Source organism: Poecilia mexicana, unplaced genomic scaffold, assembly GCF_051168715.1.
Source record: "Poecilia mexicana isolate PSO_F unplaced genomic scaffold, ASM5116871v1 scaffold_14, whole genome shotgun sequence".
NCBI lineage: Eukaryota > Metazoa > Chordata > Actinopteri > Cyprinodontiformes > Poeciliidae > Poecilia > Poecilia mexicana.
Window position 1 is genome coordinate 4,846,989 of NW_028263383.1, and position 13,469 is coordinate 4,860,457.

General features: G+C 38.2%; 1 protein-coding gene across 6 annotated transcripts; it reads right to left on the minus strand.

The window, feature by feature from the left end:
- Positions 1-44: 44 nt before the first annotated feature.
- On the minus strand, positions 45-13,115 carry LOC106921413 (dixin-like). 6 transcript variants are annotated; one of them, XM_014993130.2, is made up of 21 exons: positions 12,874-13,115; positions 12,005-12,134; positions 10,908-11,033; positions 10,286-10,517; positions 9,346-9,447; positions 7,088-7,182; positions 6,905-7,008; positions 5,578-5,661; positions 5,281-5,334; positions 5,096-5,146; positions 4,908-5,012; positions 4,694-4,747; positions 4,510-4,584; positions 4,058-4,129; positions 3,878-3,943; positions 3,262-3,411; positions 2,076-2,139; positions 1,888-1,984; positions 1,580-1,688; positions 1,238-1,317; positions 45-1,158 (listed from the first exon to the last, which is right to left on the minus strand). In XM_014993130.2, exons 1-21 carry the CDS (start codon positions 12,934-12,936, stop codon positions 1,149-1,151), a joined length of 1,923 nt encoding a protein of 640 aa, XP_014848616.2. In that variant the 5' UTR covers positions 12,937-13,115; the 3' UTR covers positions 45-1,148. The 6 variants fall into 6 exon arrangements, with proteins under 6 accessions (XP_014848616.2, XP_014848601.2, XP_014848610.2 ...); XM_014993115.2 differs by having other exon boundaries at positions 4,510-4,581; positions 7,088-7,188; XM_014993124.2 differs by having other exon boundaries at positions 3,262-3,408; positions 7,088-7,188.
- Positions 13,116-13,469: the final 354 nt, after the last annotated feature.

Sequence of the window (13,469 nt, forward strand, 5' to 3'; positions counted from 1 at the left end):
ATATTAAGAAAGTAGCAGAATCATAGATGAAAATGTACATTAAAAAGCGGCATACAAAAATTTTATTTCAAAATGTGAAACAGTCAAAGGCTTTTCCTCCCCAAACATGCAAATATCCATACTTTGAAAAAAAAAAAAAAGAATCTCAACAAACACCACAAATGGGAAAATACCATCTCACCAGAAAATTGTACAATTTTTACTGTACATACAGTCATGGCAATTAAATACATGTGATCACAAAACAGACTTGTTTCAGTTGGCTTGTTAGTGAGAGATCAGTCAGAATTTTCCACAAATATGCAAACCTCCATACTGAGAAATAAACAGCATAAATAATGGAATGGTTAATTATGAAAGAACTAAAGTTTGCTTTGAACCAACATTAAAATCTGACACTTAATAAAGGCTGTTTTATTCAAAAATCTCTAGACAAATAAACCATCAACATAAATATTATCTTATTCAAAATATTAAGAGATATAGTCTACAATTACAAAAAATGGAGTTAGGTGTGGGAAGAGGCCTTTTTGTCTAAATTTCTACATGGGTGCATGCATGTGCTTTTCCAATGACAATGAGTTCAGATACTTTAAGGCTTTTTCTTTATACAACTGTAACTGTTCTCTGTTCTCCTACTACCGCTAGGTGGTATGCAAAACTGCAACTGTAGGACAAAATGTTTTGTCCTACAAAAGTAAAAAAAGGCAAATTCCTGTAAATCTGTTTTGTCTCATCCTATCTATTCCATCTTCCAAGCAGACATTGTTTCTAATTAGTTTATAATTTTATATTCTTTAAACAAGAACTAATGTAGTTTCACAAATAACTATGAAAAATATTTCTTTTTCCTCTAATTCTCCATGCAAGCCTCAGTACAGTAGTTTCTATTCCACTTAGTCCACAAATAATGTTCTCGACTATTTTTCTACAGCAGTTATAGTGTGGCAGCATTAGGAACATGATAAAATCAGCTTTCCTTTGTAAGGCACAGAGTCTTATAATTTCCTTGTTGTCAGATATTTGCACAGACTACAGAGATATTCAGTTCATATTTAATAATCTAAAAAATGCTATGTTCTTACAGCATTGTGCTAATTTGTCCAGCCTCCAACACTGTGCATAATTCGTAGCTGCTCCGCTTGAATCTACAAAGGTCTAAAACAAAAAAGAAAATGAGTCTCTTGTCATAGAGAGAGTAATTAAAATGGCTGAGAGACAGAACAGTGATTATTACCTCTCTTCGCCACGGTCCTCTTCCAGCCAGGCCACTATTTTTCCCTCCCAGCCTGGAACAATTGCTCCATCCAGGAACACCTGGAGAAAAACGAAGACATGGCATCTTGCTGAAATGCTCAATCTCAGTCTCATCTAAATTCAGCTGGTTTCCGGTTAAACTCCCTACAACATTTAGCAAACTAAACTTTAGTGATAAAAGGTCTAGATTATTATAAAAAATATATATATTTGTAAACTTAACACATCTTTATGAGGGGTGCCAATACATGCAGCCACCATCATTAGTAAATGGTGGCCCACTGTCGCCCTGTTTTTATCTTTCTCTCCGTCTTAGACTTACCTCCTCTTTTACAGTGCCAAACTCTGGGTCCAGAGCCTTGAAGTGGTACCTGTAGTTTCCCTCTCGATCAACAGCCGCCTTAACATCCTTCAGAGTTACTTCACCCAGCCTGCATAATGCATGTCAAGAAAAAGAATTACATTTTCTTCGTTTTTAATGACATTTTGAATCATTTTGCTTATCGTATGTCCTATTTGTACTGCATTGTCAGGATCAGTCGTATTGATGAATGGTACACAGAAGCTATGTTTTCTTATATAGCGTCAAAGAAAACATATATTTCATTGTAAACGAACAAAGACACAAACCTCTTGGGAATATTGATCATGGAGGGTGTTGGAGATTTTCCAGTAAAGTAAAGGATTTTTGTAGAAGAAGGAGAACCATTCTGTGACTGACAACTCTCTGCAGCAAACAGCAGTTTCAGTTAGAAAAAAGTTTTAAGTTAGAAATGTTTCGTCACAATTACAATTTTTGACAGAGCAGAGATTCTTACGGAAGGAGGCCCAAGAGTCCAAATCTATGTGCTGACCTTTCCGTCTCGGTGATTTCCCTCTGCCCTACAGACGAAAAAATATTTAGAGCGCAATTAAATCGCCCTCAAAAAACATTACTTTTTTTAAAGGTGGAATAATAATGCAGTAAGCAATGACATTGTGTTAGATTGTAATGTGGATTTTCTATAAACTGCTGTATTGTGTATTTTCCAGGGACAAGGTGCCATTTTGTAGCACAATCGCGTAACTTCAGTCGTTATGAAAATGCTGTACATATGAAAAATAACTTAAAAGAAATTTGACAATAAGACGCCATAAAATTCGGCTGGGGACTCAAGATCCAATGATCAGCTTTAATCCATACTTGGTCTGAACTATGTATTCCGGTTTTACATCTAAGTATTTGGTGAAATGTTCCCTAGAGAATTGCACCATGACTACACACCACTTGTATTCTGTCATGGAGTGAGATTTCAAGCAGTCCACAAACTTTCAGCGGGATGCCTGGTTTTTCTAGGAGGCCATTAATGAAGCTATTATGTGTCATCCTGTTGGAATATTGAATTTAATCCAAATTTCAACCATTTGACACAGACAGTCACTCGCAGATTAACAACTGAAGCTGAAGTCAACTGTTCCAAAACTAGCATAGCTTTCAACAGTGGATTAAAGTTTGCATTACTATTGACTAAAAGAGTGACATTTACAACTGTCCACACAGATAAGCCAAATGCCTTGAGGTGAAGAGAATTTTGGTCAAGATGAGGCTTTAACCTACTAACAATATGCCTAGTGTTCAACGTGGCAGTGGTAGCATAATGTCCAGGGCTTGTTCAGCAGTGGATTTCAGCTGTGAAAGGTGGATTGAATAACAAGACAGGAAGTTTGCTTACAAATTTTACAAAATCACCTCAATTTGACAGCTAGATATTGAAGTCATGTATAATTTGGTGGTCCGACAGGACGACGATTCCGAACGCACATCGAAACTGGTTTAGAAATGGAAGAAGCAGGCCAATATTATGCTTCTGGAAGGGTATCAAACTCAAGCCTACTGGAAATGGACCATGTTTAAAAGCTTAAAAGAGTGTAAATAAATATGCATCTATATGTACACATTTAACCAGAAATGTACTTTTCAAAAATATTTTCCTAAACCAGGACATTAGTATGAAGCCGTGATACCCTGTGAGTATGCACGACATGCAGTCTGTCGATGAGTGACACTATTCCCTGCTCCAGGGTGTCCAGTGTATGGTGCTGCGGGTCATGGTCTCTGAAGTTGATCCGCAGGCTCCTCAGCGCGTCTCTGAGCAGCTGGACCTCCTCCGCCTGCTGGCAGAGCAAAACCGAAACACACTTTCAGCCCACAGAGCCGCAGTGAAAATGCACCATGGACCCATTTCGCACAGATCACTTTGTCTTTGCACATCATACAAGTTGAGCCACTTGTGAAGTGTTTCTATGTCACATGCAATTCATATTTCAGAAAAAAGTGACAATTAGCAACATTCATTTGAGCAATAAAGTATATGTTAGGAGTTTTCTATCTAACTGGTTGAGGCTATCCAGTCCAAAACATTCATCAGTTTGTGATTACCACCTGAGGCAGATTCTCCCTCTCCCCATTTCATGTTAAGATTTCTGATTTGATTCTAAGATGCAAAAACATGTGTGGCTCACATATTTACACTTTGATATGAGATGGGCAATCGGACCACGTCAACCTTAATATGACAGAAATGAAATGTACAGTAAATCTATTCAGTCTTCAACTGATAGAAAGAGAAATAATACTTACACCCGATACAGAAGGAGTTGGGTTTCCAGAGTAAGAATATCCATTGTTTTCTGCGCTGACTGGAATCTGATAAAGAAAAAAACAAAAGAAACAAAACACGGCTGTAGGTTGTATGGGTGTGTTCTTCATGGGAGCAAAAAAAAAAAAAAAACACCCAGCAAAGCACAGAAACAGCATTACCTCTTGCAGATTTCTACTCATTAGCTCCTGTAGCATGTCGTTTTTGTGCTCCAACTCTCTCTGTGCTTCAGCCTATAAAGAAAGTGACATGATCAAAAGTTGGGAACATTTCATGTATGAAGATTGACCAAAAATAACTCGCTGGTGTCTCCCTGTTTATTGTGTCACAGATGCTGACATGTCTAAAACCTGTCACACGGTTCTAAAGAGGAAGAAATCAAATCCATTTTGAGAAACATCAAGCTTTGCCAACTTTATGACGTACCTCGTGCATAACTCTACCCTAACCATCTGAGAATAAGTTCAAAGCCAGTGACCAGTGACCCTCAAGCCGTTATGCATGATTCATTATTAGTCTTGCTGAGAATCTTTTAACTTTTGTAGCAGGCTGTTAGAGTGTCTGAATTATTAAAGTAGCTAACTTCAGCCCTCAATCCAGTAAATTAACATACCTGGAGCTTTTGGCTTTCTTCTAGTTTGTGTTTGTACTGTTGGAGTAATCTGTCCTTTTGGCCGACGTCCTTCTGCTTCCAGCCACATAGAGAAGACATATTAGATTCTCTATTCAACTCAAACTCATTTGATGTTGACAAACGAGCTTAATTAAACCAAATGAATTTTATTCAAGCCTGTCACCTTGCATTCACCCCACAGCCTGTTGCATTCCTCCAGCTTCCACTTCAGCTCTGCCTACGACACATCATTACAGAAAAGGAGAATTACTTCTAAACAATCATCATAAATACCACTTTGGAGACAATTTTAGGTGGAGTGTTTTAATGATTTTCCCACGATCGTAAATAAGAAAAGGGAGAAGAATTTTTAAGAGAAGCCTGAATGTATTTCCTACGTGGTGGTTGTTGAGTTCGTCTTTCGTCATGCTAGCTCGGAGAAGTTCCTGCTTCATCTGCAGTATAGACGCTTCCTGAGTGCACAGCCTCTGCTGCTGGGCTTCCTGCACAATAAGAACCAAACACAAAGTCAAGATCTGAATCGGAGAATTATTACAAACATTATAAAAATGCTGCTTCAACTCACCTTAACTGCCTGCAGGTTTCTGATCTCCTGCTTGCAGAGCAACAGCTCCCTCTAACACGAGAAGCAAAGAACACAATGCATTAAACATTAATGCCAGAGTGCATTCTGCAGTTGTAAGAATAATCTTGTTCCTAACAGACCAAATAAATCAAATATTAGCATAAAAAAGATAAGGTATTGTGTACCTTCAGCTCTGTGACCTCCTCCATACTCTGATCCAAACGGCTGCGAGCGACTATCTGGAAGAGAAAAAGGTGTGTGAGAACTACAACAGAGGGAGAATAAAGGGAAACTGATATCCGTGTCGCTCTCTGACATACACAAGCACGCACATACACAAATGGCTCAGGAAAAAGTAATGTGATCTGCGGCGAGCACAAAAAACTCAAGAGATTCAGAACTGAGACCGAAAAGAATCGGACGGACAGAAAATCGAATCAACGGTTATAAAAGATAAATAAATCAAGTGAACTGAAACCTACCAGCTGCTGTTCAGCATTGACTGGCTCCAATGTCAAAGACACATCCTGTTCATTCTCAGGGAGAGAGCCATGCAGCAACAGAGCCTGGAAAAACACCCACAGTCTAACATGTGACACCAATTTGTACTTTGCGGTGAAGCCACACACCCATTAGCTGACAAACTATCCTTTATTTGAAGTGAAGTTAAGTTTGTGCAAAATATACAAAAACTAAGCAAATGGAACAAAAAACAGCCAAAGATGAAGGTCTTACAATTAGGTTTCAGACATGACATTTTTTGTTATACTTTCAGTAGCTTTTACTATGTTTTGAATCTCCTCATAAAGCCAACCGAATTTATTGGCACCCCTCATAAAGGTGTGCAGAAGAAATTTAAATAATTCCATCTTTTAATGCAGAGGCACAATCTCACCATTAGATAAAAATCTAGGTGGTATTTTTTTATACTCCATATATCAAATTAGTTAAAGGGAATGATGCAGAGGTCAATTTCTCTTAGATTCTGGCCTCCAGAAAAGACGAGGCACTATGTTTCTCTTGCCATCACACACTTTTAGAAAACTGCTGCAACGAGCTGCACCTTTGGGCGACCAAATCCTCCACAGCAACAATGGATGACAACTGGTTGCATGGGAGTAAAAGAAGAAAAATTAAACCACTTTCTGTTCTACCATCACAAATGTAAACCTGTAACTTGAACTGTGCGCTTTGGTCACATGAGAGTAAAATTAAGTTTTTCAGCAAAAGTGGGTTCGGCTTCAAACAAAAGATGTATAAAAGAAAAAAACATGCCCAATGTTCAGAATGGTAAACAATGGGTTCATGATGCTTTGGAAGAGTGAAAGACATAATGATCACTTAGGAATAATTTAATAATTTTAATAATAATTGAAAGTAGTGCTTTTTGTAACGCTTCATGAAATAAATGACCTCCAGTGTGAGATTTAACTACTGCAATAAAAGATCGATTCATCTTAAGAAATGTTACACATTCTTGCAATTCTATGATTACAGTGTGAAATTATTGGATAAGAGCTGCGTTATTAAATCAAGAATTGTGTAGAATTCTATCAAATCAGAGGAAAAAAACAAAACAAAACAGATGGACTATTGTCATATATAAACAACTGTTAACCGTTATTCTCAACAGGCTTAAACATCTCACCGTCAATGTGGGAACAAATTAGTTTCAGCTAATGCAAAAAGAGTAAATCAACATAACTTTAGTATTAATTAACACCTTTATCATGTTAACAATAAAATCATCCTCAACTTTTAATACTGTTGAAAGAAGGGAATGTTATCGCCTCATGCTCGTCTTCATACCTGCAGGGCAGACACCATCTTCCGTGTCTCTTGAACCTCCTTCTCCAAGGTTTCACTCAGAGAATCCTCCAGTGCCATCTGCACTACAGCATTAGATGACTCCACTACGAGCACACACAGAAATGAGTGACACAAGCCAAGTGAGTATGTTTTGATGCTCACTGTAGGCTCGACAGGACGTACCGCTGCTCTCCTGCTCCTGCTGCAGGCTGTCATGTGCCTGTCGGACTGAGTTGCTGCTCTGCTGACTTCTTGGTGACGGCAGTGGAGTGACGGAGCTGAGGCTCACGAGAGACAAAAACACTAATTAATCGATCTATTGGTAAATGTTTCACTGGCCAAATGAATTGTCAGTATCTGAGTCTATCCCCAGTGGTGGCTTTCAATTTGTTCAACAAAGCTTCCAGCCGACGGATTTTGAACACTTTATCTTCCTTTATAGTAATTCTTAAAGAGAAGTCTGCATCACAAAAACTAGAGATCAGAAATTGCCTGCAAAATTCTGATTGTTGGATCTCCGCTTTAACCATGTTTGTGACATGCATATTTTCACCGTTGCTAAAGGCAATTCTGTTAGCTTTTAGCCAGAAGATTGAAAAACCAATGAATCCAGAACAAAAAATGCCCACAGGCAAACTGAATGTTGTGAAAGCATTCTAGACCGCCAGTCTGTGTTATACAGGCTGGATTTTCAAATTAATAAGGCATGTCACAAACCAGACTCAATCACTATTGTAAATGCAATATAAAAAAAACAAGTTAGTAGTCATTTTGCATGTTATATTGTGTTCCTTGATTGTAGTCAGTTTGCATAAATATTTTTTTTGCTGAAAGATATATTTTATAAATGAGGGAACGTAAGAGCAGAAAGAGACAAACCACACAGAAAAGAGCAAAGCATGAAAATGCCACAAGCACTAGTTAAACTCAATCTTATCCGAGTTAAAGTTGTTTAAAATTATGAAACTCAAAGAGCCTCTGTGTCTCGGCTTACCATTTAATCTGGGTTCCCCCCATAGTGGGCTGCAGACAGTCCGGCCAGCACAAAACACTTCGCCCCTTTCCTCTGTTTTAAGCCCTTAGGATCTTGAAAAACTCATGACAATTTCTGTATCTTTATGCTGTCAAGCCACGCCCCCTGCCCTCCAGATAGCCAAGAGTTACTAAGGCAACCGATACAGCTGACACTGCTCAGTATCTCCCAGTTAAGCTAAACATCCAATATAGGATTGTTATAGCTCTGGTGAGTCTGAGATGGCCTCTAATAAGGCAGCAAGCCTGGAATAAATGCACTGGTTTTCAGCCGTTATTTTCACGACGGGTAAAACGCTGCAAAGCAAAACTTCACACCAGCATGTGACTGCAGAAAATAAAGACAGATAATATCTTTTTCTCAAGAATCAGTCCTGTGGTTAGCTCAGATGTCTCTGAGCAAACACACACAAATCCTAACCAAGATAAAAGCTTAGGGGACAAAGACAAAAGTCATATGCCCTGTCAGACACACACAGACACACACACAGACAATAATGAACCACATAACATGATGTGAGGTTAGGGTCTGAAAAGTGACAAGTATGGAAAGTAACAAGTAACTGTGAGCAAAGGAAAAACAAAGAAAAGGTATGTATTTCTAGCACAAAGTTCTTTAAAACAGGAGCCATGTTTGTTAACTTCAATCAAATCAGCCTCTACACATTCCTAAGTCACAAAGAAACTAAATATATTCTTTTGATGAGTTTAGGTTGCTGTTGCTCATATCAGCAAGATTTGCTCCCAACTATTTTAATCTCATTCAATAATTCTGTGTCAAACACAGCAAATAAAATCCTATTTTTAAATTTTTCTGTTAAAGAACTGTTTTGCCTCAATGCACTTCAGATAATTTTAATGTTTCCTATGTAAAAAAAAACCCAATGTTTTAACGACAATACATTTCTTAACATGAGAAATAGTATTTGAGGTCAGTCATTCTTATTTAGCCCAGTAGTTGACTGGGATTGAAATACTTATTGAAATAATTTAGGACTTTCACAATGAAAGTCGTTTCAGTCAACACAGCTAAAATCATTTTCCTAATACAAGTTAGAAATAACGGCATTTTTATGATAACGCAAGTATAACAACTACCTGATTGCTGCCAGAACTTTTGCTTTGCTTAATTACAATTTTTGGCACAAGTAGTCATTTGGACTGATTTAAATTGCAGGCAGACTGGGTCCCCTGCAAAGAGCTTTTAATTCCCTGGGTATGGTACTTGACTGTTAGGTTACCTACTTCTCTCAACATAATATGAAGTAAAGAAAAATTAATTGCTTATTGTAAAAAATTTATCTTGATATCATCCATGTCTGTTTTAATCAAATGAGAAATGGGAATGATTACAGAGTGGAAATTTGTTTCTTAAAAGAGTAATTTGATTTTATGCTGAAGCAAATCACCTGCTGAGATGAGGATCCTCCTGCTCATCTGTGACTCCTCTTTCATACTGCTGGACCAGTGCACGGACACATATGCTCCTTCCGCCATCTAACCCCCAGCCACTAAAAGAGGACACGCAAAATAAAAATAACGCAATTATGTGTAAGAACTGTCTGATTCATCACCTTTATATAAGAAGATGAGCCTCAGCTCAGCAGCTCAAATGGAGGATAATTGATTGATATTATTTGTTTGTCCATTAGAGGTCAGCAAATCCTTTGAGGATGTTGCTCTGAGACTCAGTAGATCTGCATCTGGATGGTTTAGATGAGTAAAACCAAAGTAAGTGTAGGCTCAAACAGACCAGGATAAACAACAAATTATGACAAACTAATTACAGGGTAGTTTTTTTTTTTAGCTCTCCAGTTAGAGTTAAAATGCTCTTACTGGTAATCTAAAAAAAAAAAAAAAAAAAAAAAAAAAAGCTGTTTTATATTATCATAATTGAGAAATTATTAAATGATTCAGAAAGGACGCATTTACGACTTTAGTTATTTAAGCTATTTATATAAAGTCACCAGGTAAGTCAATGTAGGCCACTTTACAGAAGGCTGGCAAAAAGACTAAACATGACCAACAAAAAATGTTATAAGAGAAAACAGGCCGTGGTTACTTCGGTGTCAGACTTTTTTATGTTGGACATAGTCACATTATAATCATTTGATAATCATTGTAGATTAGCCTGTAATCTATAGCCTGAAGCGACTGTCCACAGCTGATGACAGACAGGAGGAAAACAGAAGGTCAAGTTCATCAGATCTCAAATCGAGTTAAGACTAACGTACTGATTCGCAAGATTTAAGTTATAGTGATCCAAAAGCAGCTAAGGTACAGAAAGGCATCTCTAAAAGTTTCTCTTTACAATGTGCGATTGTCTTACAGCCGACAACACTGGCGTACCTGTTGATGCGTGCGAAACGTATTGGCAGTGAGGCGTCCAGGCGGGCGGATGCCAGAGCAGCAGCAGCCCCTTGAGCCAAAGCAACAGTAGAGAGAGGATTGTGGGTTGTGTTTCCTCTAGTTAAGCTCCTCCCGCCTCTAGCCGCAGCCCTCTGACTGGCTGAAGGTTTGAAATGGGCTGCCAGAGCCAGAATAATCCTCATGATGGACTTCAGGTTCCCATCGACGATGTCTAAAAACCCAAAACAAAGCCTGTGATGCGTCTATCAACCATAAAAAGTGTTTCTGTTTTTCTTTTAAGATGTTAAAATGGTCTCCTTATAAAGCGTGATCAAAAGATACAGTTTGAATCTCAGCGGGAAGAGCAAGGAGAGTAACTTATCAGAGAAATTACTTTATGTTCACCACATTCCACCAGCACAATACAGCAATAACAGCTTTTTTATTATTGTCCAAAGACAGGACACCAAGCGTGTGTGCAGACCAAAGCAGAAAGGAGACAGACAAGGTGAGATAACCTTAGAATGGCATGTCTATGACTGAAACTGACAGTCAGTGAGGTTAGATATAAAAACGACAGCCGTGTAAAAAAAATGTGTAAAAATAATTGCTTGCGGTTTACCTTTTGCAGATATGTGTGGCATGCGTATGTTTCTAGAGGAAATGAACTTTAAGACTTCCTCCACATTCTTTCTGCTTTCCTCTTTGTTCAGAGGAGGTGTGTAGACTCCCTGCAGTACTTCACCAGCTGCCATAATAAAAAAAAAGCACAGATAAAGAACATTAGGAACCTTATGTTGAGGGATGAGATGTCCCAATTAAAACTTCCTTCTCACACAATCCAAGTGACTGAAAAGGCATTTGCCAAATGTGAGTCGCATTCTGACAATTCAATAAAAACATAAGACAACCAAAGGGGGGAAAAAAGAATGCAAACTGTGTCCTTGAAAAGAGAGCAGCTTAAAAATGCAGCAAAAGAAGCACTCTACCTTCACCCTCGTCAAAGCTTCTACAAATATATCTGACTCACTACTGCAGTCTTTGGTAAACTAACACCTTGTTTCTCCTGCTGATGTTTTCATGTGAAGTAGTAAGTGAAATGCTAAGCTACAGGTCTCAAACTCCAGTACTGAAGTGCTACTGTGCTACAGGAAGTGGATGACAGAAGATGATGTCATCCACTTTGGCAGTCACAGCAATGGGCCATGTACTGGATCTTATTTGATTGTCTTAAGTCCAAAAACTTGTGACGCTTGCAAAAGCGAATCTATTTTTTCAGTTAGACAAAACTTCAAAATCTTTAAAGAAAGACAAAATGTATAGCCTGAAAGGCACTCAGATTTTATTAGCTCAACAAATGTGTTTGGACTGTAATAAATGAACTATTATGAGCAGCGAATACCATGTGCTTTTTGAAAAATGGTTGCAAATTGCAGCGGATGCTTGTCTAGACATATAAAACAAAAAGCTTGAGCTTAATTAGGGATTATGATTCTGATCATTTAAGAATGACAAAAGCAGACATTTTTTGGGACCACTATGCTTAGATTTAAAATTTTCTAAACTGTTTTGCTCATCTCATAGAGCCACTGAATTTAAATCATTTCAGGCAGATCCAACCAAAAATAATGATGAGTTTTGCTGAAGCTTTTCCCCAATTGAGTTACTTCAACATGTGGTGCTGTATATCAGCATATGTGTGAATCTGTGTATATTTACCAACAATCTCTATGAGTTGAACAAGCACAGCGCCATCCTGCAGATCACGCCGGAGGTCTCCAATGGGCTGTAGGCCCAGCTTCCTCTTCAGCTGAGAGTTCACCCAGGAAACATATGCTGCCAGCTGCTGCTGCAAGTTGTCAATCAGATGCACACATCCAACACACCACAGACAGACACATACACAGATGCAGGGCTTAGTGATTGGGGCCACATGAAGCTCAGACAAATAAGAGCCTTTGTTGCTTATGTTAGGACAGAGCAGAGGGAGGGCGCTGGGGAGGAAGGTCAGCCTATTGTCCCAATAATTTCATTTTTGCTTTCGCTCCTGCAGATCCCTTATTTAAAGTTGTACTCCTGACTTAAATATTCCTTCAACATATTAGTTGTAATACATGTGATCCTTTCTGATGTTTCATATGACAACTCATTGTCATCAGGATACATCACAAACAAGGCACACATTTTACACACAGCAGAGGTAATTTCAGGTTTGGCTTCCTGTGTTATTTAGCTTCCTTAGCTAAAGTAAGATTGAAGAGCTCCAGTAAGGATATAGCCTAACAAGTACATACTAAACATTTAGAATCATTGATTACTTTATTAGTACTTTATTACTAAGTCTCGTATCAAGTTTTTTTGTTTTGTTTTTTTGGTTGGAAGAAAACATTTACACTCGCGATGTTACTCACATGTACAAGACTGACATATCTAAAAAAAATAATAAAAAAGCAAAACAAAACCTTATTTTAATTGTTCGTTTAAAGGGACGAGCACGCGCTTTTAAGCTTTGAAAATGTAAGCAACGTCCGCTTGCTAATTGGCTCAGCAAATTTACCAAACACACAGAATCGGCAACGTTGGGTTACCTCATTGTAGCCCCCATGAAGAACCTCATCCAGCAAACTTCCTCTTGAGAGTGAAGCGATCATCTTTTAACTCGAAACTCCATTTAAAGACGGCTAACGAGCTAACTGTCACAGCACTAGCCTGAACAACGGGCGGACCCCCGTTACTAACCACTGGTGGACTCAAACAAACGTCAGTTGAGCCAGACAATTGATGTCTCCGAGCAGACTACCGTTACTCTGTACAGCAGACCTGCTGTCAAGTCAGCCATGGTAACAACGGCCACTTCCGGTGACGTTTCACAATAAAACACTTCACCGACTTAACACCTGAATTCACATTTTGAATGTATTAATGTTTATTTAACAAAATACAGAGTCCCCTTTTAGAGGAGGATTGGTACCTAAGTATAGATAGCCAATGCAAATTTTTGGGGTATTTTATGCATTGAAAGTATGACATAAGGAAAAGGATGTGTTTATTTATTCGATCAAATATTGTACAAGAAAGATACAGAGTTGTGAAAAGGGTCTTGCACTTGACATTTTTCTTCTATTTCTGATTTTTTGTCAAATGTCAGATCATCAAACAATATTTTATTCTACAAGGATAACCT

What these genes read in the sequence shown, in the direction of transcription:
- LOC106921413 (XM_014993104.2), bottom strand. Translation starts at nt 12,936, where the DNA reads ATGATCGCTTCACTCTCAAGAGGAAGTTTGCTGGATGAGGTTCTTCAT. An exon ending in GAAACCTGCAGGCAGTTAAG is followed by an intron (nt 5,013 to 5,095) that starts GTGAGTTGAAGC and finishes CTTATTGTGCAG; the next exon opens with GAAGCCCAGCAGCAGAGGCT. An exon ending in ATGATCAATATTCCCAAGAG is followed by an intron (nt 1,689 to 1,887) that starts GTTTGTGTCTTT and finishes TGCATTATGCAG; the next exon opens with GCTGGGTGAAGTAACTCTGA.